General features: G+C 40.3%; 6 protein-coding genes across 6 annotated transcripts; 5 read left to right on the top strand and 1 right to left on the bottom strand.

Annotated features, from left to right (window-relative positions):
* Window positions 1-454: 454 nt before the first annotated feature.
* Npc2d (Niemann-Pick type C-2d) lies at window positions 455-1,431 on the bottom strand. Its single transcript, XM_017180135.3, has 2 exons — window positions 1,150-1,431; window positions 455-1,084 (listed from the first exon to the last, which is right to left on the bottom strand). Exons 1-2 carry the CDS (start codon window positions 1,238-1,240, stop codon window positions 651-653), a joined length of 525 nt encoding a protein of 174 aa, XP_017035624.1. The 5' UTR covers window positions 1,241-1,431; the 3' UTR covers window positions 455-650.
* Window positions 1,432-6,423: 4,992 nt separating this feature from the next.
* On the top strand, window positions 6,424-7,209 carry Npc2c (Niemann-Pick type C-2c). The gene is made up of 3 exons (XM_017180026.2): window positions 6,424-6,530; window positions 6,603-6,716; window positions 6,781-7,209. Exons 1-3 carry the CDS (start codon window positions 6,446-6,448, stop codon window positions 7,071-7,073), a joined length of 492 nt encoding a protein of 163 aa, XP_017035515.2. The 5' UTR covers window positions 6,424-6,445; the 3' UTR covers window positions 7,074-7,209.
* A 955-nt stretch (window positions 7,210-8,164) lies between these two features.
* Window positions 8,165-8,853, top strand: LOC108084014 (uncharacterized). Its single transcript, XM_017180027.2, has 2 exons — window positions 8,165-8,275; window positions 8,341-8,853. The coding sequence occupies exons 1-2, from the start codon at window positions 8,165-8,167 to the stop codon at window positions 8,848-8,850; spliced, it is 621 nt and encodes a 206-aa protein (XP_017035516.1). The 3' UTR covers window positions 8,851-8,853.
* Window positions 8,854-11,389: 2,536 nt separating this feature from the next.
* On the top strand, window positions 11,390-12,027 carry LOC108084015 (uncharacterized). Its single transcript, XM_017180028.1, has 2 exons — window positions 11,390-11,500; window positions 11,554-12,027. The coding sequence occupies exons 1-2, from the start codon at window positions 11,390-11,392 to the stop codon at window positions 12,025-12,027; spliced, it is 585 nt and encodes a 194-aa protein (XP_017035517.1).
* A 3,641-nt stretch (window positions 12,028-15,668) lies between these two features.
* On the top strand, window positions 15,669-16,341 carry LOC108084016 (uncharacterized). Its single transcript, XM_017180029.3, has 3 exons — window positions 15,669-15,890; window positions 15,954-16,121; window positions 16,180-16,341. Exons 1-3 carry the CDS (start codon window positions 15,669-15,671, stop codon window positions 16,339-16,341), a joined length of 552 nt encoding a protein of 183 aa, XP_017035518.1.
* Window positions 16,342-20,877: 4,536 nt separating this feature from the next.
* On the top strand, window positions 20,878-23,284 carry nerfin-2 (nervous fingers 2). Its single transcript, XM_017180168.2, has 3 exons — window positions 20,878-22,389; window positions 22,448-22,650; window positions 22,714-23,284. Exons 1-3 carry the CDS (start codon window positions 20,905-20,907, stop codon window positions 23,162-23,164), a joined length of 2,139 nt encoding a protein of 712 aa, XP_017035657.1. The 5' UTR covers window positions 20,878-20,904; the 3' UTR covers window positions 23,165-23,284.
* Window positions 23,285-23,320: the final 36 nt, after the last annotated feature.

Below are 23,320 nucleotides of genomic sequence, written 5' to 3'. Positions count from 1 at the left end.
AAACAAATATTATATTATAATAATTCGTGAGCCAAAGGCCTAAGCTGCTGAAAATCTGAACCCCCACATTAGCTTTTAGCTTAGAATTTAATGTAAGCTTAGATAAATAAATAAAAATCCGTAAATTACACAATTTAAGATCCCTGCTTAATAAATCTTAGCTGAGACTTTTGTTCAGTGCACTTGTCATCGAAAATAAATCAGATAATCTCTATGAGTTGCCGGGTTTTGATAGCTCGGTACATTTCTCTGCTTCTTGGCATTGCCCGCGAACAGGTGTGTTGGCTGGGCGCGTTTGAGCAGGTAATCAGACTCGAGATTTGCGAATTATTATTTGATTCGATTATAGCTTTTCGTCCACTTGAATTTACACCTTAATAGCAGCGTGTGCAGATAGCGGCGATGGCCAATAGAAAGCCCTGTAACCCAACCCAATAAACATGACCCAAGTCCCTTGTAGTACACTTTTAGGAAAACCTCCCCCACACATGTTGTTGGGATAAGGCTTTTAAAATTTTATTAAATATTCATGAGGCAGCCGAGAGTGGGCTCAGCGAAAGATTTTTTGTTTTTGAAAAAAAAGAAGGAAGCGAATTGTATATCACAGTAATTTAGACCAAGAAACGATTGAGTTCCGCTCCAGTTTAGGGCTACTTTCGGTTGAGATAGTCCAGCTGATAGACCGTGTTGCCGCCATTCCCCTTGACCACCTTGATGTCGCACACAAAGCAAGTGGCTACTTCCTTGTCCTGGTCCACCAGATAGATCTCAATTTTTACACCAATCTCCGGATACTCGCCGATGGGAAAACTGAACAAGTAGGTCACATCTTCAGTGGGATAAACCGGGCAATAGGCGCCGTACATAAGATTCGGACACACGGCAGCCACATCCGCTGGCAGCTCATAGGGCACCGTAATGATACCCAGAGTGGTGGCCTTCACAAGAGTCGTCATCTCGGTTATGTACTTGTCCACAGCGAAATCAATCTCAAAGTTCTGCGTCGATCCCTTGACAATATTGCAGGGCGGCGTCTTGCAGCCATGGACACGGACCTCCAGCGGAAAGGGTTTATTTCCCGAGCCTAAATGGGAATTGGAATCAGTTAATGGGTTTCTAGTGTATTCTATATCTATAGTGGCCACTTACATCGCTTCACTTCCGTCGCCGGATGCTCCTCCGCCGCCCGGACCACTGCCAAGAATCCCAGAGAGATCAGTATCAACGCCTTGACTTGCATGTTTCTCGCTTTGAATTGCTTTCGGCCAACGGTGCTGACATCGTTTTTATAGTCGGTTCCGAATGGAGTCGCCTCTTCGGCAAATACGATCGGATTCTTTCTATCTAATCACGGGCCAGTAGCCTCTGATTTCCCCGATTGGCGGATTTCTGGGCAATCGAATTGGGATCGCACCTCGCAGAAGATCAGTGCTGCAGCACTCGTTTGAGGGGATTAAAAAAAAGTTTGTATTTATGATTCTTTTTTATTAAGACTAATAATAACTTATTATATATGAATATGTATATATTTAACCTCTATTTTTTGATGACATTATTAAGTGTAAATAGCCAAATTGCTTGTTAAACAAGTGTTCAATGAACTAGTTTAAGCCCATAAAAAGAATTTTGAGAATGTCAAAACCATTAAAAGTGGGTCTAAAGTTTGCATTAGACCTAAACATGTAGTGAATTCTTTGCCTAAAAGACTTTTGAGTTTGGAAAGGCTTAAGGCTTAATCATTAAACAATTATTTATATACCATTATAAGAATAAAGTATTAAGTAAATCGAATTGACATGTGACGTATAGTATTGTATCGGGCTTTTGTGATTTTTTTAACGCTGTATAACGTACACCCATCAGCATTCCCGTCGGCTGCTGATCCTGTTCAATGTCCTGGCCGAAAGCTATAAGGTCGATATCAACGATTTAGTTATCAGGACGATAATGTTGCATGAGGTGAACAATTTACCGCGCGACCTGGGAAACTCCATGATCGCATTTGTGGAAGCGGTGATGGCCCGTCTTCAAGAGGGAAGGCAGAACCTTTTCCTGGTGGAAAGCGTCAATGTTCTTCATTTTGTGGAAGACGACAAGCTGGAGCAGAACTATAAATATTTAAGCAAAGCTCTGATGGAGCTGAAGAAACTTAAAATGGAGGCTCAAAATTTAGCGCAACGGGAAAGCAACCTGGAATACGACGAGTCCGACAATTGCAACGATAATGACTATAATAATGACAAGGAATCTTGGATGAAGGCATTATTAGAAATGTTTAATTGTTGCACAGAAAAGAAATTTTCACAAATAATTTTGGGCCCAAGATTGTAATGGATTCATTGATATACTTTATATTTAATAAGTGGATTTTCTTTGTTACTTTCAAAGTATGTAATAAGAGTTTAATTTGAACAACTAAAATGACATTATCTACCAAATGTATCCTTCTTTAAACATTTTGCCATATGTATATGAAGACCAATTTCCATATCAATAATTAATATAAGTTTCTTTTAAAGTGTTAAATGAGTTAAAAATCAATAAAAACCAACCCAAATAAACTAATTATTCTTGTGGAATTTCCCATAGAGATAATTCAGAATATGATTTTATCCTGACTAAAGGATAACAATAACCCTATAATTAAATACCTCTCATCTACTTAACCAAATCAAATGTAGTATCAATACCAATCTCTGCATCAATTCGCATCATTAGAGCCGCGTTCCGAATGGTTCGAGAGAATTTTATCACTTCATCGCAGAGAGTTCTCCCTGCCTGCGGGTGGAAGGAGGTCACAGGCGGTGCCAAAATAAATCCCAGAGCATGAGGACGAGCACTCCGCTGCCAGTGCCGCAAAGGCAGGCCACTAAGCCTGCTGATGGCAATGGAGAAACCCACAGACATTTGTGCCTTGGCCAAAGCCACTGACAATGGAACTTGGGCGGGGGGCAGGAAAATGTCCGGGTATAAAGGAAGCGGACTAAAAGTAAGCTGGAAAATGTAATTCCCCCTCCACTCAAAGGTTGGCGAAATTTTTTTGCCAAAGGTAAGTAAAGCGAGGGAGATACGAAGGGTTTGAAATGTTTTTGGAAAGTACTACGAGTATTTCGCAATCAACCCTCGCAATTTTTTTTTTTTGGCTTGGTGGTGACTTGGACAGCAGCAAAGCAGCAGGAGATTTCCTCAAAATGCTTTTGAACTCGCAAGGGGTGAGGGAAGGGAACTCACTGTCGTCACATGTAATTGTTGCGACATTATTTAATATGTCAAAGCAATGGAAAATCCGGCACGACACAAGAAATATATATGATATATCCCCGTCAGAGAGCTGGAAATGTATCTTAGGGAACCACAATATTTGATTAGCATCAGGCCAGAGTCCTGATACACATCGATTCCCTCCCACTCCTGCCCGATTCTATTTTCGGTGTCATCTAATGCAATTATCTGTGGGGGGGAAAATCTGATGCCCGGAATGCTTACACTCCGAAGTTGGTTCCGTTTCCGTTTGCACTTTTGGGTGCTCTCCTTTTTTGCATATTCCCAAATGTATTTCACAGATATATATGCTAAGCTTATCTTTGATGTGTGTGTGCGCCTTTTTCTTTAGAAATCAATAAGAAAGAGGGTAGGGGGAAAAGCTAAGAGCTCCTGTGCTGCTTGTCTATTGATTATTTTTTCCGGGCGAAAAAGTATGCAACACTTTCGGGGCTGGGGGAGGAGGAGTTTATTCAGTGTTTTCACTCACTAACCCCGCCCTGTTGCGCTGCTAACTCAATTAATTTGTCAAATCAAGTCAGACATCAAATGCCAGCGCCAAAGCCAAACAATTTGTCACGCCAATCCCGGCGTGTCCTGCCCCAGCTCCTGCCCCAGCTCGGTTGTCTGTTCTATTTCAATTTGATATTTGTTTGCACGTAACTCAATACCGGAGTGACATTGTGTCTCAATTAGGCGACAATTTGATTCTCGTGTTGTTAATTTTTCATTAAACTTTTCGGCGCGGCTGCCGTGTGCTGTCAATTAATGACGGAATTTCCCCAAAGGGCACGCCCAATTGCCCATGAACCCGAGAGAGAACACACCTCAAACCCCTCAACAGGTGCGCAGGACAACCCTTAAAACGGGTAGAGACCATATCCCGACAAGGACCTCGTCCTAATGGCATTTATAACTATCCAAGTGCATTCAGCTGTTTCCATTTTAACAAGCGAAATCCAAGTGTGTGGTCAGCCAAGTGACCAACTGGCCTTGAGACAATTTCCCAGCACTTTCCACCTGGTGAAAACCATTTTTTCCAAGATTTGCGGGGAGTTTTTCTCGCTTTGCTGCACACTTTGATATGACGAACCTTCAGCACATTTGCCAATAGCAATTTGCATATGTCGTCATGCGAAAATGTTTTTTATTAAATTTTCCAGCACGTCCAAGGGAAGCTAATTAATTTGCACCCAACCCCACAGAGACTGCTCTGCTTTTGGCTCTGTAATTAAGTGAATGCGAAATTCATGTTTCCCGAAATCAGGCGGAACATGCGTTGCAACAAGTTCGGCTGTCGAGTAATTTTCCCCTCTTGCGAAGTGTTGGCATTTGAGCCCAGGAGCCACCAGGACCTTTCCTCCTGGCAACGCAATTTCAGCTGAGAAATGTGCCTAGTTCGGGCGAAAAGAAGTTTCCCAAATTTGCATAAATATGTACAAGTCGCTCTCATTCTCCTTCGTATAATTAAAATGTTAGTTTGAAGCCTTGGGTTCCATAATTTGAGAGCTTGCCTGTAATTTCACCTGGCATTGGAGGTTATCAGGTAAGAGCTTGGAATTCCTAGGAAAATGCCTAGTGGTTTCCTTTGAACTGTAAATGTGTTTACCTTGGAAGTTAGATGGCTTTGCAGTGATATTCAGTTGTACAATGTTTTCAGTTTTGCCCTGGTATTAAGTGCAGAAAAGTGCAGGCGAATGCCTTGGTAATTTTGGAAATAAACTTGGAAACGCAAGAAAATATTAATCGATTAAATTAAATAAGGAGGCGATATATGTATGAATCAACATTTAATAAGTAAGAAAATATAAATAAAATAAAATGTATTTTAAATGTTAACAGTAAGAAAAACAAAAAATTATTCGGATAATTTATCGATAATTTCGATACTATTAAGGACAAAAATATTAAACGGATAACTTATCGATAATTTCGATATTATTAAAGACAAAAAGATAATTTATCGATTATTTCGATATTTCTAACATTAAATTTGAACAGTATGAGATATATATACATATATATTTTAAATATAAAATAGCTACATAAACTTTTAAGCCAAATGTTTGCATTAAAAACAAAACTAAATGTTTGTTTATATTTTCATAATAAATTATGCAGACATAAACCATTGAAAAATGTCACTTTAAATGCATTAAAACGCCATTAGCGCGCTTATTAATTATGTAAATGAAAATTAAACAAACTGTTCAGCCAATTGAGTGCTCAAAAAGATTCCGCCCCCTTTCAACCCGAATCCACGTAATCATTTACCCATTTGACGGATGATGAACGTAAACATTTTGGAAGCTAAGCTAATTTGCATATAAAACAGTTGAATTTGCGAACAAAATCTGAAAATATTGATGAAATTTGGGCACCCCTCGAGGTCTGTTGCTGCCGTTTTCGCGCTCTCTCGCCGAGTCAAGTGGGTGTAAGAAATTTTGTAAAACTTGCTGCAAATTGGCTATGCATATAAATCGATGTTAATGTCCCCGGCGTGGCAGGGTTGCTGGATGATGTCGGTGTTGGCCTGAAAGTATGCAAGCAGCAAGGGTGATGGGTAGAAATGCTGCTATCTTGGTTGCCAAGTTGTTTACTAAATCATCGCTAATCGCTTGCCAATTTTTTTTTCAACTAGCTCAATAAGGACAAGTGCACCTGAAAGTGCGGACAACTCGACAGGTGTTCGTTCTTATCAGGGTCCGAAATTAGCGGGTTTTGCACTCGGCCAGGTCAGGTGTACTGGCTGCCATATAATGGTTTTATTATGGCTATTTCGAGGTGACTCATGGCCAGATTTTATGATTTAGGGAGGCTTACACACGCCTGCCCTCCACAGATTAACAATCTTTGGCTTATTGGGAAATCTAAACAATTCATTAGAATATTTTCAGAGATTAAAAGTAGTTATTTAGCTCAGGTAAAGATTATGATTTTCCCATAAAATCCACTGCAAAGATAAACCCTTTTTAGAAATTCATTCAAGTGCAAATGAGACGTAATAATGACCATAAAATGTCTTTAAAATCAAACGTAATTTTTGGTGCAAACGTTCAAATCGATTAGATTAATCCGAGAGTGCAAAGGCACTTGGTTAGTATAAATACCCCTACGATTAGTGATTTTGGGATACAATCCAAAAAGTGCTTTCAAAGTAAACACACGAGTTAACCAAGGAAAAATGACCAGCTTCAAGAAGTTCTGCCTGTGCCTGATGCTCCCTCTGATGTGGACTTTGGTGGCGGCCAACACTCCCTTCCGGCAATGTGAGTCAGGACTGAGGAAACCCCGTTTGAGTAATTTTTTTTAATAAATTCAATTAAATTTGGTTTCACCAGGTGCTGATAGCAGCTATCCCATGCCGTTGATGGTTCAAATCGATGACTGTGATGCCTTGCCCTGTGATCTGTGGAAAGGTAGCGAGGCCAAGATCGATATTCAGTTTGTGGCCAGTAAGTATTATTGGAAAAACCTCTCAAAAATATATTAATTACTCCTCAATTTCCTCTTTAATAGCTCGCAATTCCATGCACAGGCTATCAGCTGAGGTTCACCTCACCTCGCTAGGAGTCACCATACCCTTTGACCTGGACTCTTCCCGCAAAGATGTATGCAACAATCTCCTGCATGGTGCCTACTGTCCCCTGGATGCCGGCGAGGATGTGACCTATGAACTACTCCTGCCAATAGCCAGCAACCAGCCGGAGGTACCCACGCGGCTGGAAGTGCGACTCCTGGACACCGAGAACGAGAATCGAGTGGTGTCCTGCTTCCTGGCCGATACGCGCGTCAAGAAGCCCAGCCTGTAATTCTAGATCCTGATAATGATAATTAGACTTAATCCAGAGACATTGCATCAATGTCTTCAGAGCCTTCTGTGAGGCCAATTAATAGCGCTTAAGCCGAGGGCCACTTAAGCCCCACAAACACTATTAGTAGTTATGAATAAATAATTAGGGGAAAATATTATAAATAATCAACATGAATCGGCTGAGTTAATTACCCCAGGCGGCACACATGTGTGGGCGTAGTATTACGGCTAAGCTGGGCACACAAGCACGGAGGGCGCCATGAATCGGCTTAATTAAATGACGCAGAAAATTACGCACATCGAGGTTAAGGAGTGGGATTATTGGGAGATGGGGAAGATTTTGCAGGTGGTGCGTGCGGTTTTCAGCTAGCTAAATTTTCTTTATTTTTTAGAAAACAGCAAACTTTTCATTGCTCCATTTACACGCACAGCCCCTATGGCTTCCTTCCGGCCCTCAAAGCTAATTGGCTTTTCAACACTTTGGAGCTTCCGACGGCTGATGACGAGGACGAAGGTGGAAACGGAGGTGGAGGCTAAGGTTATGGGGGATTCAAATGGAGGTCTAATGAACAAGCTGCCTGATGGCAAAGCATATCCGTCGGTTAGCTAATTGAGACGTTGACTAGGTGGTGACATATAGCTAAGAACTACAAATTGGTCACTGACCAAGGAAAATTAACCCTAAATTGGGAATATTAAAAAAAAAACTGTTCACGTTACAAGGAAAATGTAATAAAAAATGTTTGTCTTAAAAAAATAAAAACAATATAAACGCTTCCTCTTAAAATATCACTTATTCCAACGTTTGTATTTATTTTGAGCGATTAAAGTATAACTAACTATGACTCACAACGATTACTATGTTTTTACTATTTTTCTACAAAATGTTTCCTCCACGTGTTTGGGTGCAAACAAACTGAATGGCAGCCAACCGAATCGATTTCATGATGATAACATTTAGCCAAATGATTAGGTTTACGTTTATAAAATAAACGAGTGCTTAAGCCATAATGTTTTATCTGTCTAGTCATGATGTGAACGAGTTATGTGAGTGTACGAATCAAAGGATCTCCTGCTGTTTATTACGAAATGAAAGTCAGTCGGTTCGGTTTGTTTTTGGTCTCCGCTGTGATGGGACTCGCCATCGAAGTGGCTGGAAATGAGAAGTCCTTTTTGACCACATACAGCAGCAGTCAGAAGGTTGGTTTAACCTTAAATTCTTTATTTTTACTTACTAAAACATATTAAATTTTAAATACACTCAGAAAGCCCTGGTGGCCATCCAGCACATCCATGTCTTTGGCGAGTCGCTGTACATGAAGGTCCGGGCCTACATCCACGAGGATCGCCAACATTTCGATCTGAATGTGCGTGTGGTGCGGGAGCTGGGCAGCAATCACCTGATCATGAACATGAAGGTGCGCGTGAGGCCCGAGGGAGGCACCCAGTTTGTGCAATTATTCGAAATGCGAAGAATTAACTTTTGCGGCTTCCTCAGCGAATACAATTCGAATCCCATGCTGCGTTTCCTCTTCAAGAAGAGCATTATCCTGAGCGATGTGATCGAGTGTCCCATCCGTGTGGGTAATTACTCGATGCTGAACTCCAATGTGGCGGAAAACATTCAACCAGATGGAGTTCAGAATGGCACCTACAAGTTCTTTGCCGAAATTGTGGAGGAAAACGGAGAGATAGCCAAGGTGTTTGCCCTCCAAGTCACCACGTTGGTGTATATTGTGGAAAAGGATGGTTCGGATGAATCAAAAGAGGACTAAGAAAGGCATTCCAAGAAAAATTAAGAAACCAATTTTAAAGAAAAATTACAGTCAGCTTTATAGATATTTACATTACAAGTTTGACTATTTTAAAATACAATATTTATGTGTAAAAAAATCGTTTTAAAGTTTCTTAGAACCCTGATTCTTGATAAGTTTAAACAACGCAGATCTTGGGCAAACCCAGTTCCAGGTTATGTCCCCAAAAAAAACGTACAAAGACTTTGCTTCAATTGATTCCAAAAAACTTCTAAGCCAGTTGGTTAACACTAAAGGCATGTTTGTCAGCTCAAAAGCACTTTCAACATAACGAAAGTTCTCGGTCGCTCTTGGAAACATTCGGGACATAACCCGTACTTGGAGACAGGGCAATGCTATCGAGGTTATATAATCTTGACGATTATCATATAAAAAACATTCGATACGAAAACGAGGTACTTCTGTTGAAGGAAAACCCGGTAGACTGATTTCAGGCCGAAGAAACATTTTTAGTTCCTGGAACTCGGCCATCCGGAAAAATTCCTGTACATGTTCTTGTCGAGGACACAATCGTTGATTAATCTGCTCAATTAGGTGAGCAAACTGGGAAAAGTATTGCCTTACACTGGGACTTGGCAGTTCTTCTTTAAGGTGAATGTAGGCGGAGAGCAAGTAGTTGGTAGGCTTCAGGGGAGGATTCGATGGTAAGTATGTTTGACCCAAGGACTCTCGTAGCTCAAGTACTCCATTCTCAATCGGCTGAGGTATGATGTCCAGACCTTGAATATTTTGTAGATCTTGCTGGGTTATAGGTTGATCATTATACACTAGATTTTCAGCTTGAACTTCCATTTTGGTTTTAGGGATGAATTTCTTAGTTCGTCGGGATTTATGACGACTAATTGCAGATATTTTTAACATTCTGCAAGCTTTTTTCTTTTTGAAGCTCTGCTGGCTGGCATAAAACAATTCACGTTGTACTTTTCGCCGTAGCTTTACTCTCTGGTCCATATCCTCGATATCTGAGCAGTTTATATTAGCCACCGTACTGGATGTCTGGTGCTGCATCCGCACTGGGATCTTGGGGTACTCCAGAGATCGTATGCCATAGGGGTTGCGTATGGGAGAAACCCCTACGAACCTTGGTCCGTGGCTACGATACGAGAGTCTCACCACGTTTCCCCTGTACCAGGTCCTATGCACAGCCTTGGCCTTCTTTCTAACCATCTGGAATATTTGATCTCTGATGGGGCTGTTTCTAACTGCATCGTAGAGCTCAATATGTTGCGTACAGTGAACAATTGAATATTTATTCGGTCTTTGTTGGCTTTCAATCAGCCTGAGTTCCTCTTGGGTCAGCGTGGTAACTCCCAGGTGGTTGCAACTGTCTAGGCAGTAGCTGTGGACCTTATGGTGATGTGGGTTTCGGCTGGGCGTTATCAACAGTAGGATATTGCATAGATCTTGACACTTCGGTATCTTTTCCACAACGGACAGGTATTCCAGGTCATTATTGCTTACCCCAAAGACTTGATCGGTTGAAGACTTGCATGTCATGTGCCTACCGCAAATAAGACAGGGTTTCAATTTCGGGGTCTTGCTTTTTGCTTTGGGAGAGCCTCCTCCGTAGATCAGGTTTAAAGGCAGTGACACATCATCACAGAGATTTCCTTTGTCTTTCTCAGGTAATAACATTGCGAATTTGTATAACTTTTTGAAGATTTTTCGTTTTACTTAAATTTTTGCTGAATTTCAGCCTTTCTGAAAATTAAATACCTAGTTTGCCCAGGGGTTCTATGATCGAAAAATAAGAGAGTTTACTGAGTTTTCTTAGTAAATTCTACATTAGTTTAAAATTCAGTATGAATAACAACTTAAATAAAGAATAAAAAAATTTTAGTTGGAAATTAATTTGTCGATAAAAAAGATGCTCTAGAAGTTAGAAAACAAATCTATGAACATGGATAATATCGATATATTATAATTTAATGTGATACTTATGTTTTTTCTAAATTCGATATATCTGTTCGATTATTTCTTGCACAATATTTTTATACCCTTGCAGGGTATTATTGTCAATATTTTTCACCCGATAAACATAATTATTATCGAAAATATCGATATCGAAAGAAAGAACGAAAGAAAAAAAAACAACATTTTTTTCAGAAAGAACTTTTCATTTCGAAAATATCGATAATTTTTTTTTTAAATAATCTAGTTTTAAATAATGCTTTTCAAATCTATTTTAAAATAATTGTTACAAAAATAAATAAATTAAATAAAATTTTGCGATGAATTAAATAAATCAACATTATTCAAATTACTTTTAATATTTTTAAGTTTTTATATCAAACTGTATGATATATTCAACATATTTAGGGCTATATTTAAATCGATATATCATATATTTTACTACTGTTTGGTCACCCAGGGGTTAATCAATCAGGTATCAAGTCGAGCAGGTGTTCATTTATTAAATGGCTAACATTAACCCACGCCATTGGGGGAATGGACCATGACCACCTGATGACCGCCACCTGATGACTCTGCTCATTGCGCAATGAACTTCGTTCGGTTTGCGTTGTTTTTTCCGCTATTTCACTGGGTTAATGGCAACGAGACCACGAGCACCAAGTCGCTGTGGGACGAGGAGGAGGACATGGAGACCCAGGTACTCTTGAGTAGCCTGTAAAAAGTTCGACCTACAGAGCTGAAGATTTGCAGAAACCCGTTCTCCGTATCCATCACATCAACATCTTTGGCGACGCTCGCTTCATGAAGGCGCTGGCCCATATCAACGAGAACCGCACCCACTTCAGCCTGAGTGTCCTGCTGCGCCAGAAGCTGGGCAGCAACTTTCTGATCTTCAACATCAAGCTGCGCGTTAGGCCCACCGGGAAGGTAGCCTTCGTGACCCTGCTCCAGATGCGGGACTTGGACCTGTGCGGCTTCTTCACCGAGTTCTCTACGAATCCCATGATGAAGTACTTCCTGCAAACGGAGATGCAGCTGAGCGACTACATCGCCTGTCCCGTTCGCGTCGGCAACTACACGCTGAAGAATGTCAGCGCCAAGGACATATATCCACAGAATCTGCAGAACGGCACCTACAAGTTCTTCGTTGAGGTGGTCGAGGGTACGGCGGAGATAACCAAGGTCTTTGCCCTGCAGGTGACCTCGGAGATTTGGCTGGAATAAACAGAGTGAACAGAGCGGACAAAGGATGTGTAATTACGAGTGAATCAACCAACCCACCCCACCACTAGCATGTTAAGCGGATTGTTCTGGCTTTGCCCAAGCAGTTTTCCGCATTTTCCACACATTTCCTCCCCTCTTTTCCGCTTTTCCTCCATTGTGCGTCATCCGCTTCGATTTAGTTCCCCCCTCCTGGAACATATTGAAAATCGTTTAAGGCGCCATCCAAGTGCATGGCCGATTACGGTGATTATCCTGGGACTATCGGGACTTGCGTGTGTGTCCTTTTAGTTCGGCGGGGTTTCTTTTGGATTTCCCGCGGGATTTCTGACAACATTGCGAAGCCATATGCGCTCTTTGTGGTCGCAATTCTGACATAATTAATAGAAAAACAATATGTTCAATGGCCAATCAATCGGGAATACCTGGTATATTTAATACCTCATTGAATAGCCGGAACTTTCAAGCCATTAACCACTGAAACCCTTTCCCGAGACCCCCACGTAATCTGATATTTTAATGGAGCTTGAAATATTCCTGCCACCGTTAATTAAAATCTGTAATGCGGTTTTCAGCACGTATTATTTTTCACATTTCTGGATTTTTTTATTCCGAAAAAGGGTTGAGTGACGACGACACCCTCTGGATAGGCAATGCCTTTCCTCACGCACAATCAAATCACTTTGCGAATTCAATTTGGCAAAAATAATGCGAATATATATTTATATATATTCCAAGGGGGCAGGGCAAATGGAAATCCAAATTTCAATCTCCTTTGCCGGAGCAGGGAAAATTCCTGCAAGTAGCTGTACTTGTTGGGGGGGACAGAAGGAAAGGACCTCCTTACGTGAAGTGCCAATGCCTGCTATCAAGTGTCGCACTTATGTGTGACCTTTGCAAATTCAATTTTTCGCCTTTTTATCTATAAACATTTTCTATTAGCCGCCGTTTTTCAAGGGTGGCAAAGGAGGGTTTTGCAATTTCAATTTGGAAGCCAAGACGAGAGGTCAACGGCAGGCGGCTTTTCATTCATCGAAATTGCTATGAAATCCTTGAGATAAGCCTAGGGGACATGTCACCGGGATACAAGTTTGTAAAAAATGAAACCAGTCATAATATATTTTCTTGCAACTTTCAGTGGAAATTTAAAAATGAAGCCTGGACTTTCTGGGGCTCCATTTGATGGCAATTAAAAAGGCGTTGAGTTGAGCAATTAAACACACGAACCTGCCTCAAAATAATTCACTTAAATAACGCAATGTTGCGTAATTCAGTTTCACAGTTTTGTAATTAAAAGCATTTGCATAAGAATCGCATCGAGCGCCCGCTCGTCCGGCCTCGGGCATGCTTCCATGCCCCTCTAATTAAGGCCTGACCGCGCCAGGACTCTCGCTCTCCATTCCCCTGGTAGGTCCTTCGGGTCGCGTCTTCCCCTAAAGGTCATCAACGTCTCCGGCGAGGCGGCTCAAATCCCTGCGATTGCAAGTCCGACATACACAGTTGCGGTGTTATGGTTTGTCAATAGCGTTTTGTCCTTTGCGTGGCATACAGGAAGTCCTTAATGTTCCGCTGGAGTGCAATTCAATCGGTCGTGTTTTTGAGGCGAATTGAATGCTTTTGTGGGACTTTAAAGATTTTATCATACAAATTTATGGTTTAATTAAACTAAAATTTGATTAAACAAGAAAGGAAGCTAACTTCGGCACGCCGAAGTTTGTATACCCTTGCAGATATTATTTCATTAAATTTTACCTATACTTATTGTTTAGAGTTTGACAGTTACAGTTTTACATTCCCAGTTCCCATTCTCCATCTACCGATCGGTTTATATGGCAGCTATATGATATAGTTGTCCGATTTTCATAAAATTCATACGAAAATTCTGAACTAATAAAATAAGCTTATATCTCAGAGTAGATAAAAATAGGTTGAAAAACAACGAAGTTATAATGTTTTTTCTATTAATTTCCCGATCGTTCCTATGGCAGCTATAAGATATAGTCGTCCGATTTTCATGAAATTTTTACCGAAATTCTTGAATAATATAAAATGACCATATCTAAAAAAATGGTTTAAAAATGTTGATAAACAGCCAAGTTATAAATTTTTTTCTAAAAATTTATCGATCATTTGTATGGGAGCTATATGATATAGTCGTCCGATCCGGCCCGTTCCGACATATATAGCAGTGAGAGTATATAGAAGACTATATGCAAAGTTTCATTCAGATAGCTTTAAAACTGAGGGACTAGTTTGCGTAGAAACGGACAGACGGACAGACGGACAGACGGACAGACGGACATGGCTAGATCGACTTGGCTGTTGATGCTGATCAAGAATATATATACTTTATAGGGTCGGAAAGGTCTCCTTCACTGCGTTGCAAACTTCTGACTGAAATTATAATACCCTGCAAGGGTATAAAAACAGTTTAGAATAACACAAATCGAAATGGATTTTCTGGCTACATTTTAAAGTTTTCAGCAAAAAGCCTACATTTTCTTTAAGATCGTCATCTGTAACAGCCAAAAATTTTTCTATAAATTTAATTAACATACTTTAATTTAAGAATTTTGAGAATAAAATAAGGATTTATATTTATATTTGGCTTTAAAAAAATCCGAGATCACTTAGATTCTCCTATAGATTATCTTTGGCTCAGTTTATAAATTAAGAAATTATGAACAAACAAAAAACAAAACTTTTTTAACTTTTGAAAAATTTATTTTTTGTTTTTCGACTGAACTAAAACTACAAATAATTTATTAAATAACAATAACATTTTATGAATTTGTTCAAAAATCAATATAAAAATCACACAGTCATTTTCTGTTAAACATTATTTTTTGTAACGGTTCAATGGTAACTTTAATGCTACACTGCCTAACAAAAAAGGAAAATAATGACTAGCACTGAAAATTAAATAGTATTGCCACTGAGAGTGTTTTGTAGAAAGAACCATGTTTAATTTTTATACAACAAGAAAGGAATTTAAGTTCGGCACGTTGAAGTTTGTAGGGTAACACTTTCACTTTTCACTTAGATCATAATTATATATTTTTATTTTTACAGGTCTACATTTCAGTTTTTCATTCAAAGCCTTACAAATTTTCTCTACATCTGCCGATAGTTCCTATGCTAACTGTTTGCATAGTTTCATTTTCAAAATATTAAAAGCCAAATTCTGAAACAATACAAAATGGCCATATCTTAAAGTAGATGATATTTGTTAAAAAACATTGAAGTTATAACTTTTTTCTACAAATTTTCCTATAGCAGCTATATGATATAGCTGGCCGATCCGGACCCTTACAACATATAAATATAGTCGTGAGAATAGTCAGCAGTCTGTCTGGTGAGATATCTTTAAAACTAAAGGACTAGTTTGCCCATAAACGGACAGACTGACACACAGACATGACTAGATCGAATCGGCTGTTGATGCTGATCAAGAATAAATATACTTTTTAAGGTCGAAACCGTCTCCTTCTCTGCGTTGCAAACTCCTGACTGAAATTATAATACCCTGCAAGGGTAGAAATAAATTTTGTTAAACAGTGAAATCGATCAAAAAAAAAGTATTCGAGAAATGGTTGCTAAAATAATTACGGCAAAGCCTTTACTCATGGAAATGCTGGTCAACGATGAAGTTCGATCGCATTTCCCTCGCAGCGTGGTCTTTTGTGTTTGTAATTTATTTACTCTGTGACTCAGAGGCTCTTTTTAAATTCACCAATATCAAGTGCAACTGTTTTGAGCAATCCTTCTGCGAGTTTAAGAAATGTGAACTAAAGGTCCTGGGTCGCGGCATAGTGGGTCTGAATTTGTACGCTAAAGTCAACAAGTTGCCCATTAAGAAGGCAAAGGTTCGTAAAGCTTCAATAAATATTTTAAATAATTATAATAAAGGTATATACTATCTGTTTAAGGTTGTTCTGGCCCTGTTCCGAAGGTTCAATGGCTATAGACCATTCCTATTCAATGTCAGCGTGGATCTTTGCTTCTTTTTAAAGCACAAAAAACGATTTCCCTTTGTCAACATGGTTTACGAAGGCATCCAAAACTTTACAAATGCCAATCACAGCTGCCCCATTAATGTTGGTAATACCTTTCCTTAACCTATTTACGTCGTTTTGATTATATTTGAATTTTTAGCACGACATAATTGTAGATCACATGGTTCTGGATGACAAAATGATCAGTAAGGCCCCGGTTCCCAATGGATTTTACAAGCTCTCCATTAATGTACAAACGGATGGGGTTTGGCGTGACGAAGTAGACGTCCATGCTGAGGTTAACCTGGGGTTTGAACGCTGATTCAAGCTATATGTTTAATAATTCCCATCAAAAGCCATTTAAAAATAAAAAATACTCCCAACTTTGTTGTTCTACTTATGATCAAACAGTCGAAGCATGACTCTAATGGTTTTTTAATAACTATAGCTACATTTTAATAACATCTGAACTCGTTAGAAATGCTGATCTACGATGAAGTTCTACACAATTTCTCTCGAAGTGTGATCCATTGATTAAAGCCATTCCTTTTCAAATAAATTATATGACACTTTGTTTTTAATTTAAGGATAATTTTTTTTAACTTTATAACAGACGTGTATCCACACGTTCTCGCCACTGTCACTTCATTCCAGGGATGTTAGAACCAGTTGGGAATCATATGTGCACACGTGTGGCATTTTTTGCTTTACAAAATTTAGGACAAGTGCGCCTTATGAAAAATTGACCAGAAAAACAACTGCTATTCTCACTTATTTGCTATAGGAAAGGAACTGAACTAGGCAAAGCAGAAAAAACGCCCTAAATTTAAGAAAAATAGAAATAATAACCCAAAATTGTTGTGTTGATGGTAGCTTTTCTTAATTTATAATTATAATTATTTATAAGTGTACAAGGTTGGTACTCCAGTTCTGTCTATATTACTACCCATAAATGGTACACCTTTCTTAGTTTGTTTTTTGCAGCTCAATATAATCATAGCTCTCTGGAGAACAAAATACTACTAATACCATTAGATAGTGTAATCATAGTAATAATAGTAATTATTATATTAATTTTAATTTTAGACTTTATCGCTGATAGCTCCTAACAATTTGCATTTGAAAACTATACCCTTACTTAACTCATCGATGATTAATCTCTTAACGGCCAATGAACCATGTAAACTAGATGCTATCTCCTTCGAATAAGAAAATTTACCGAATTTAACTGCAATTGTTTGGTTTTCTATTTGATTTACGAATTTGATTTGCACAGGCTGCAATTCAATCGCAAATCCTGTTTCAAAAATCATATGAGCCTAATTAAGAGCCCATTACCCAACCCTCCGCTATGTAAACAGACACCGTAGACCGCAAGTCAACCAAGCAGGATACCAACCCTCTGATATTGCTCACCACCAGGGGATGGGGACTGGGATGGGACTGGGAATCGAGATGAAATGGAGATGGGGTGCTATTCCGTACAACGTGTTGCTGCGAATCGTTACGCGTGTAATCTGACACTCGGGAGTGCTTACAACCTGGGCAATTAGCCAGCGAAATCTCCATGCAAATGAGCGGAGCTCCCGGGGTCGTTAAAGAAAACTTCCTTCGGGAAAAGTGTCAGGAGCAGGCAGCAGCGAACGGCCACAAAGGCCGGAGCTATGCTAATGAGCCCCTGACAAGCTGACAATTAGCCAAGGGCCGGAGAAAAGCCGCAAAGTGAAACTTGTTGACCTCGTTGGCTGCAACCGATCTTTGCCGGGGTTAAAAACTTAATAAGGCAAGCCACTTTTTATCCAGAGAAAATCCTACTCTTTATTTCACTCGTCGTTGGAGTATACAAGTAAGTAATTAAATTCCAGTTTATTAGTCGGAATTGTTTTTTCGAGGCGTCGCTGCTGCTGATGCTGTCGATTCAGCGTCGCGACGCAACAATTTAATTAAGTTTTTGCAGACCGTTTCACTAATTAATTGCATTCAGCAGCAATTGAGACGAGGGATGCCAGTGTAAAATGGGCCAGAAAGTGGAACTTTTGGGGGGAAAAAATAGCAAAAATATGGGAATAATTTTTACATAAATAAATTCCAAGTGTTTATAAAATAATTTTGTTATTTAAGCTTAGAGCCACCAAATTTGCACTTCAAAAAATATTTTATATTATATGTTTAATTTTATATTTTTTATATTTATAGTTTTATTTTATGTATAACCTTTTATATTTATATTTAAAAAAAAAACTCTTTTAATTTCATATATTTAAAATAAAATTAGTAATAATTAAACTAAATTTACTTATTGAATAAAAATACATAACTAATTTTAATGTATTATTGTTTATTATATTTAAAGTGCTGAAGCTACAATAAACCTTAAAAACCTTAAAATAAAACAACAGCCACAAAATAATTACAGATTGGGTCCAAAAAATGTATAGAATATTTATAATATTAACAATATATATAAAAATAAGAATATAAAACTATTTAAATATAAATAATAAAAGAATAATAATACTAATAATAAAAAATTCATTAAAATTATATATAATTATTTTATAAATTGTTATTCCACAAATACTTCACAAAATTTAAAATTTTAAACTAATTTAATTTCAGGGAAGTGAGAAATATTTGTTAAAAATTAGAATAGTGATAATTTAAGAACAAAATGTATTCTTACCAGGACTTTAACCATTTGTGTTTAATATTCATATTAAATACAGGTTGAACAAATCTAAATAATTAAATAAAATTACAAAATTAAATAACTAGAAATATTTAATTAAATAAATAAATTTAATATTTCCATAGAAGCCAACGCAGGCGTAGCCCTGGTTAAGAACCCACCTAATTTTCCTTAATTTTTTTGGCCATGCCCTGACGCCATTTTGAAAATTTCACTCCCAGCATGGAAGAGTGGCTAGAGGAAGGGGGAAGCTACATTAAATTTTCAAAACCACAAAAAGAATCCTTTGGTTCTTAAAATGTCTGAACAACGATGACCGTGCTGAGGCTGTGACGGCGGAAGAGCAGAAAGGGGGGGGCTATGGACGAAATAAAGGTTCGTTGCTGGCGACAAAAGGAGCACTCACCTGAGCCACCCCGAAAAAGGGGAGCAACAGCAGTAGCAGCAGCAGATGGAGCAGGTGGGAAAACTCCAGCACAGTGCAGTGAAATTCTTCATCTGCAATTCAATGACATTCCATTCTGGACACCGGAGCCTCGCTCCCCACACATTCCCTGAGCCTGAATCCCGGCCAGCGGGCGGGGGCGTGGCGTGGCGAGCCAATGAGCCAGTCTCAGTGATTCCATCAGGGGCGTGGCAGCGCATGCGCCGCTCCAAATGCGTGGGTGTCCGGGGGTGGGATTGTTGAGTTATGCCATCCGCGAGCGAATCCCAGAGCAGCCGCCCAGGGATTCCGGCGCAAGGTGCGAGCGAGAGCCGTTCCAGAAGCGGGTGCTACGACGGCTGGGTTGGCCCGGGGGGGTGTTCCAGCTTTCATTGGCTTCGCCCTCACATTCAAAGCCAACTTTTTTTTGGGTCGCAGCATTGCGACAGGTTACCGTGCGGCATTCAGTTCCCTGCGAAGGCTGCCACGGGTCAGTTGCGTGTCACGGAGAGTCCTTAAGCTGGCGGCAAAGTCCTTAGCTAAAGGCAAAGTGCGGTGCAAGAACATTTTTCATTATACTTATTGCAAAAAAAAATAAATTCTTATTGAGAAACCTTTTTAAAAAGAAAAACTATAACTAGTGAAGTGCTTAAATTAATCTAAACTAATAAAGGAATATGTAAAGAAAAAATAAAATAGTGCTAACACATTAAAATACATTTTAAAGCATAAATCTGTGTAGTTAATAGTGCGGAGAACGGAAAATAATCGCTAAAAAAATATACGTTATCACATTGGTAAAGAGGTAAACCTTTTATACTTTATTTAAAATTTTTTTTAAAGTTTAATGCCAATTTTAATTAATTTTTTTTAGATTTCTAAAAACTAAAAGAGAGAAAAGTCGCTCAGTTTTGTACATACATTTTCTGATTTATGTAAAATTTATTTTCTGGGTAAAAAAAAATAAATAAGGTATACGGTTTCAAACCACATAAAAAAAATAATAAACCAATCCAATCTGAATACTTAGCTCATATATGTATATATATAATATATGATTAAAGTATTATGTTTTCTGTGGTAGCACACTAGTTTTTCTATTTAGTTTTTTATATACATACATATATATTTTATATTTATGTATATATAATAAAATATAAAATAATATAATACCAATGAAATGGAATTAGAATGGATTACCTGATATCAAAATTATTCAACTTTACTTATTAAATGGAAATGTAAGCGAAACCTAAATAAAAAGCAACAACAAATCAATTTACATTTTATTTAATTCTTAATTTTTTCTACAATCTTTAAGAACAACATTCAAAAACATCTTTAAATCTCTTCGGTATTGATACAAGTTTCAAAAACAAAAAATAACAAACCAATTTTTCTCATAGACAAAAAGTTGTATAATTTTTTGTTATTAAATTTCTATGTAAATTTTGTTTTTGAATTTGTAGATGTGCACACAAATATTATATTAAACATATATTACATTTATTATCTATAAAATCTGTGTTCAACTAATGACCCTTTAAAATTTCCGCTTAAAAAACATCCTTTCAAGTCTGTTTAAAAAGTAACCAACCGTCAATGAAGACTTGGTTTTTAAATTAATTTGCTTAATTTAATTAAAAATATATTTAACCATTTAAATTTCAGTAAAAACCCAACAGCAAGTCCTGAGGACCACACCTTATTGTGACAAAATACTAACTTAATAAAAGCCACAAATGAAGTCCCGCAGAAGGCAATAAAGAAAAATGATGAACATGAATCCGTTGACGCACTCACACCCACATCCTCAGCCCCATCTTCACCCTCATTCGCAGCCCCACCTGCAGCATCCGCATCTCGGCCAGCAGCCGCCGCAGCTGCCTGTCGCGCTCCAAGGACATCCCCACCCGGCCACCCACTTCGTGGAGTGCCGGGCATTGCCGGCAATCAACGAGACATTTCCGCAATTTGGCCAGCATCGTCCGACGATTGCGCTGCTGTCGCCGCTGGATCTGTCGCTCCGGGCAGCGGCCAGTGTGGTGCCCATTACGCCGCCATCGACGCCCTCGCCACCCCGCAAGCGTCAGAGATTAATGTCCGAGGAGAATTACCTGTGGCGGCCGCACATGACGGGTCCGGCAGCAGGTCCTTCAGTTCCACCAGCTCCTGCTCTGGCCATGCCGCCGGGTAGCAACTACTTCCTGCACCAGCAACAGGAGCCGCCGCATCCCCAACATCTGCAGCCGTACTCGCTGCGCAACTTCGAGGGGGCCGCCGTCGCCTTTAATAAAAGCCATTGCCCCGAGACGAAAAATAACTTTCAGCAAATTCCAACAAGTCAATCGAGCGTGTCCAGGCGGCCCTCGCCCATTTATGTGGACGATGAGACAATCGTGTTGACCGAGGACGAGGACGAAACAGTTGTCAGTTCCCATGACTACAATGATTATGCCGCCACCGAGGATACCGAGGAAGTCAACGAGGGCGACGATGAGACGCTGCAGGTCCGGGTCAGCGGGGATGATGAAGAGGACGATGATGAGGAGGAGGTGTTCGTGGATGTTTTGGGCAGCGACGATGACGAGGACGGTAAAGTCGAAAATGAGACATTGGCCCAGGCCCAGACCCAGCTGGTGGAGACGCGGGCACTGAAGCGCAATGAGCTGCTGTACGAGGACGAGGAGCTGCATCACCAGGCCATAGATGGCCTGGCACGACTCTTTGACCGGGAGTTTCCAGACCCCGAGGTGGAGATCACCCAGCTGTCCGATGTGCAGAGCAACGGCGAGAAAACCTACACGGACTTGAGTGGCGGCATGGCGACGGCAGAGTCGATTGCTTCAAATAATCCGACTGCTTCACTTCCTCCTGCTCCTCATCCTCATCCTCTTCCTCCTCCTCCGCCGCCGCCCCCGCATCCACCACGACCCCAGAAGGCGGAGCGTAAGCGTTCCAAGCTAAGGAAACACATGGCCATTGATGAGGAGACCATTAGTCCCGTGTCTGGTACCATAATCCGCAAGCTGCGCGATGACGAGGAGCTGGTGGTGCGCAAAGGCGACATTGATCCGGCTTTCAATGTGGTGGAAATCACCGAGGAGGCCAAGGCCATCCTGGCCAGCATAGACAACAAGATTGGTGACTATCTCTGCCAGTTGTGCCGCACCGTCTACGATGATGCCTTCATGCTGGCCCAACACCGATGTCCCCGCATCGTTCACATCGAGTACAAGTGCTCCGAGTGCGAGAAGGTTGGTTTTTTCGGTGTTTCAGGATCATTCAGGGATTTATGCAGATGTCCACTTGCAGGTCTTTAATTGTCCAGCTAATCTGGCCTCCCATCGACGTTGGCACAAGCCCAAGGCAGATGCTGTCAGCGGAGGTTCCGTCGGTAATCCCGGCAAGAAACGGCTTGTGGAGACCGGCGACATTATTGCGGATTCGGTTAGAGCTGGCGATGACAGCAACGATGGCATATATCCTTGCCACATATGTGGGAAGACATTCCGGCGGTAAGAAATACTTAATAATTTTTAATTTATAATTATCGTTTCAATTAATAAATTAAAATACAGCCAAGCCTACCTGAAGAAGCACCAAGCCTCCCACCAGATGCTGGAGAACCTAAAGAGCCTGGACTTCTTCAAGGCCCAGCAGCAGCAGCACCAGCATCAACAACAGTTGGGCCACCCGCTGCCTGATCATGTCCAGCTCCCACAGGTGCCGTTGCCGGTGCCGGTAGCCTCTAGCACTGCCGCTCCTTATGCCCCCACCCTGCCACGCCCGCCCTCTCATGGACTGCCGCTCTATCCACCGGCTGCTCCCGGCAAGAACTATGCCACGGGTCAGCGGTTTCCCGGCTTTCCCTTCCAGCCCTTTGACCAGCGACGCTTCTATTCTCTGGGTGAGTTCTATCTGTCGCAGCACTTGGAGCGCTCCTCGGCCTTCCAGTATGTCCAGGCCAATCACCTGCGCCAGCTGTCCAATGTGGCCCAGACTTTGCTGCCACCGCTGCCGGTCAAATGACCCAACCCGAATCCAACGAACGTCCTGCGGCCGGTTCCCCGCATAGCTGCCACCGCGACCAGCACGACGGGAACACAGGCAGTGCGGCAGGGAGGAGAATCCTCAACGACAGTATCCTCTGGTGGCCATGCCTTCAACTGGGTGCAAGGAGGGGGT

Source organism: Drosophila kikkawai, chromosome 3R, assembly GCF_030179895.1.
Source record: "Drosophila kikkawai strain 14028-0561.14 chromosome 3R, DkikHiC1v2, whole genome shotgun sequence".
In the NCBI taxonomy this organism is placed as follows: domain Eukaryota; kingdom Metazoa; phylum Arthropoda; class Insecta; order Diptera; family Drosophilidae; genus Drosophila; species Drosophila kikkawai.
The sequence above is the reverse complement of the archived record's forward strand: the minus strand, read 5'-3'. Positions and strand labels throughout refer to the sequence as shown.

Coding starts and splice junctions, on each gene's coding strand:
- Npc2d (XM_017180135.3), bottom strand. CDS start 1,240: ATGCAAGTCAAGGCGTTGATACTGATCTCTCTGGGATTCTTGGCAGTG. Junction 1,085..1,149: donor GGCGACGGAAGTGAAGCGAT/GTAAGTGGCCAC, acceptor ATTCCCATTTAG/GCTCGGGAAATAAACCCTTT.
- LOC108084014 (XM_017180027.2), top strand. CDS start 8,165: ATGAAAGTCAGTCGGTTCGGTTTGTTTTTGGTCTCCGCTGTGATGGGA. Junction 8,276..8,340: donor CATACAGCAGCAGTCAGAAG/GTTGGTTTAACC, acceptor AAATACACTCAG/AAAGCCCTGGTGGCCATCCA.
- nerfin-2 (XM_017180168.2), top strand. CDS start 20,905: ATGATGAACATGAATCCGTTGACGCACTCACACCCACATCCTCAGCCC. Junction 22,390..22,447: donor AGTGCTCCGAGTGCGAGAAG/GTTGGTTTTTTC, acceptor GTCCACTTGCAG/GTCTTTAATTGTCCAGCTAA. Junction 22,651..22,713: donor TGTGGGAAGACATTCCGGCG/GTAAGAAATACT, acceptor ATTAAAATACAG/CCAAGCCTACCTGAAGAAGC.
- LOC108084016 (XM_017180029.3), top strand. CDS start 15,669: ATGAAGTTCGATCGCATTTCCCTCGCAGCGTGGTCTTTTGTGTTTGTA. Junction 15,891..15,953: donor TGCCCATTAAGAAGGCAAAG/GTTCGTAAAGCT, acceptor TATCTGTTTAAG/GTTGTTCTGGCCCTGTTCCG. Junction 16,122..16,179: donor ATCACAGCTGCCCCATTAAT/GTTGGTAATACC, acceptor TTGAATTTTTAG/CACGACATAATTGTAGATCA.
- Npc2c (XM_017180026.2), top strand. CDS start 6,446: ATGACCAGCTTCAAGAAGTTCTGCCTGTGCCTGATGCTCCCTCTGATG. Junction 6,531..6,602: donor CAACACTCCCTTCCGGCAAT/GTGAGTCAGGAC, acceptor TGGTTTCACCAG/GTGCTGATAGCAGCTATCCC. Junction 6,717..6,780: donor CGATATTCAGTTTGTGGCCA/GTAAGTATTATT, acceptor CCTCTTTAATAG/CTCGCAATTCCATGCACAGG.
- LOC108084015 (XM_017180028.1), top strand. CDS start 11,390: ATGAACTTCGTTCGGTTTGCGTTGTTTTTTCCGCTATTTCACTGGGTT. Junction 11,501..11,553: donor AGGAGGACATGGAGACCCAG/GTACTCTTGAGT, acceptor GAAGATTTGCAG/AAACCCGTTCTCCGTATCCA.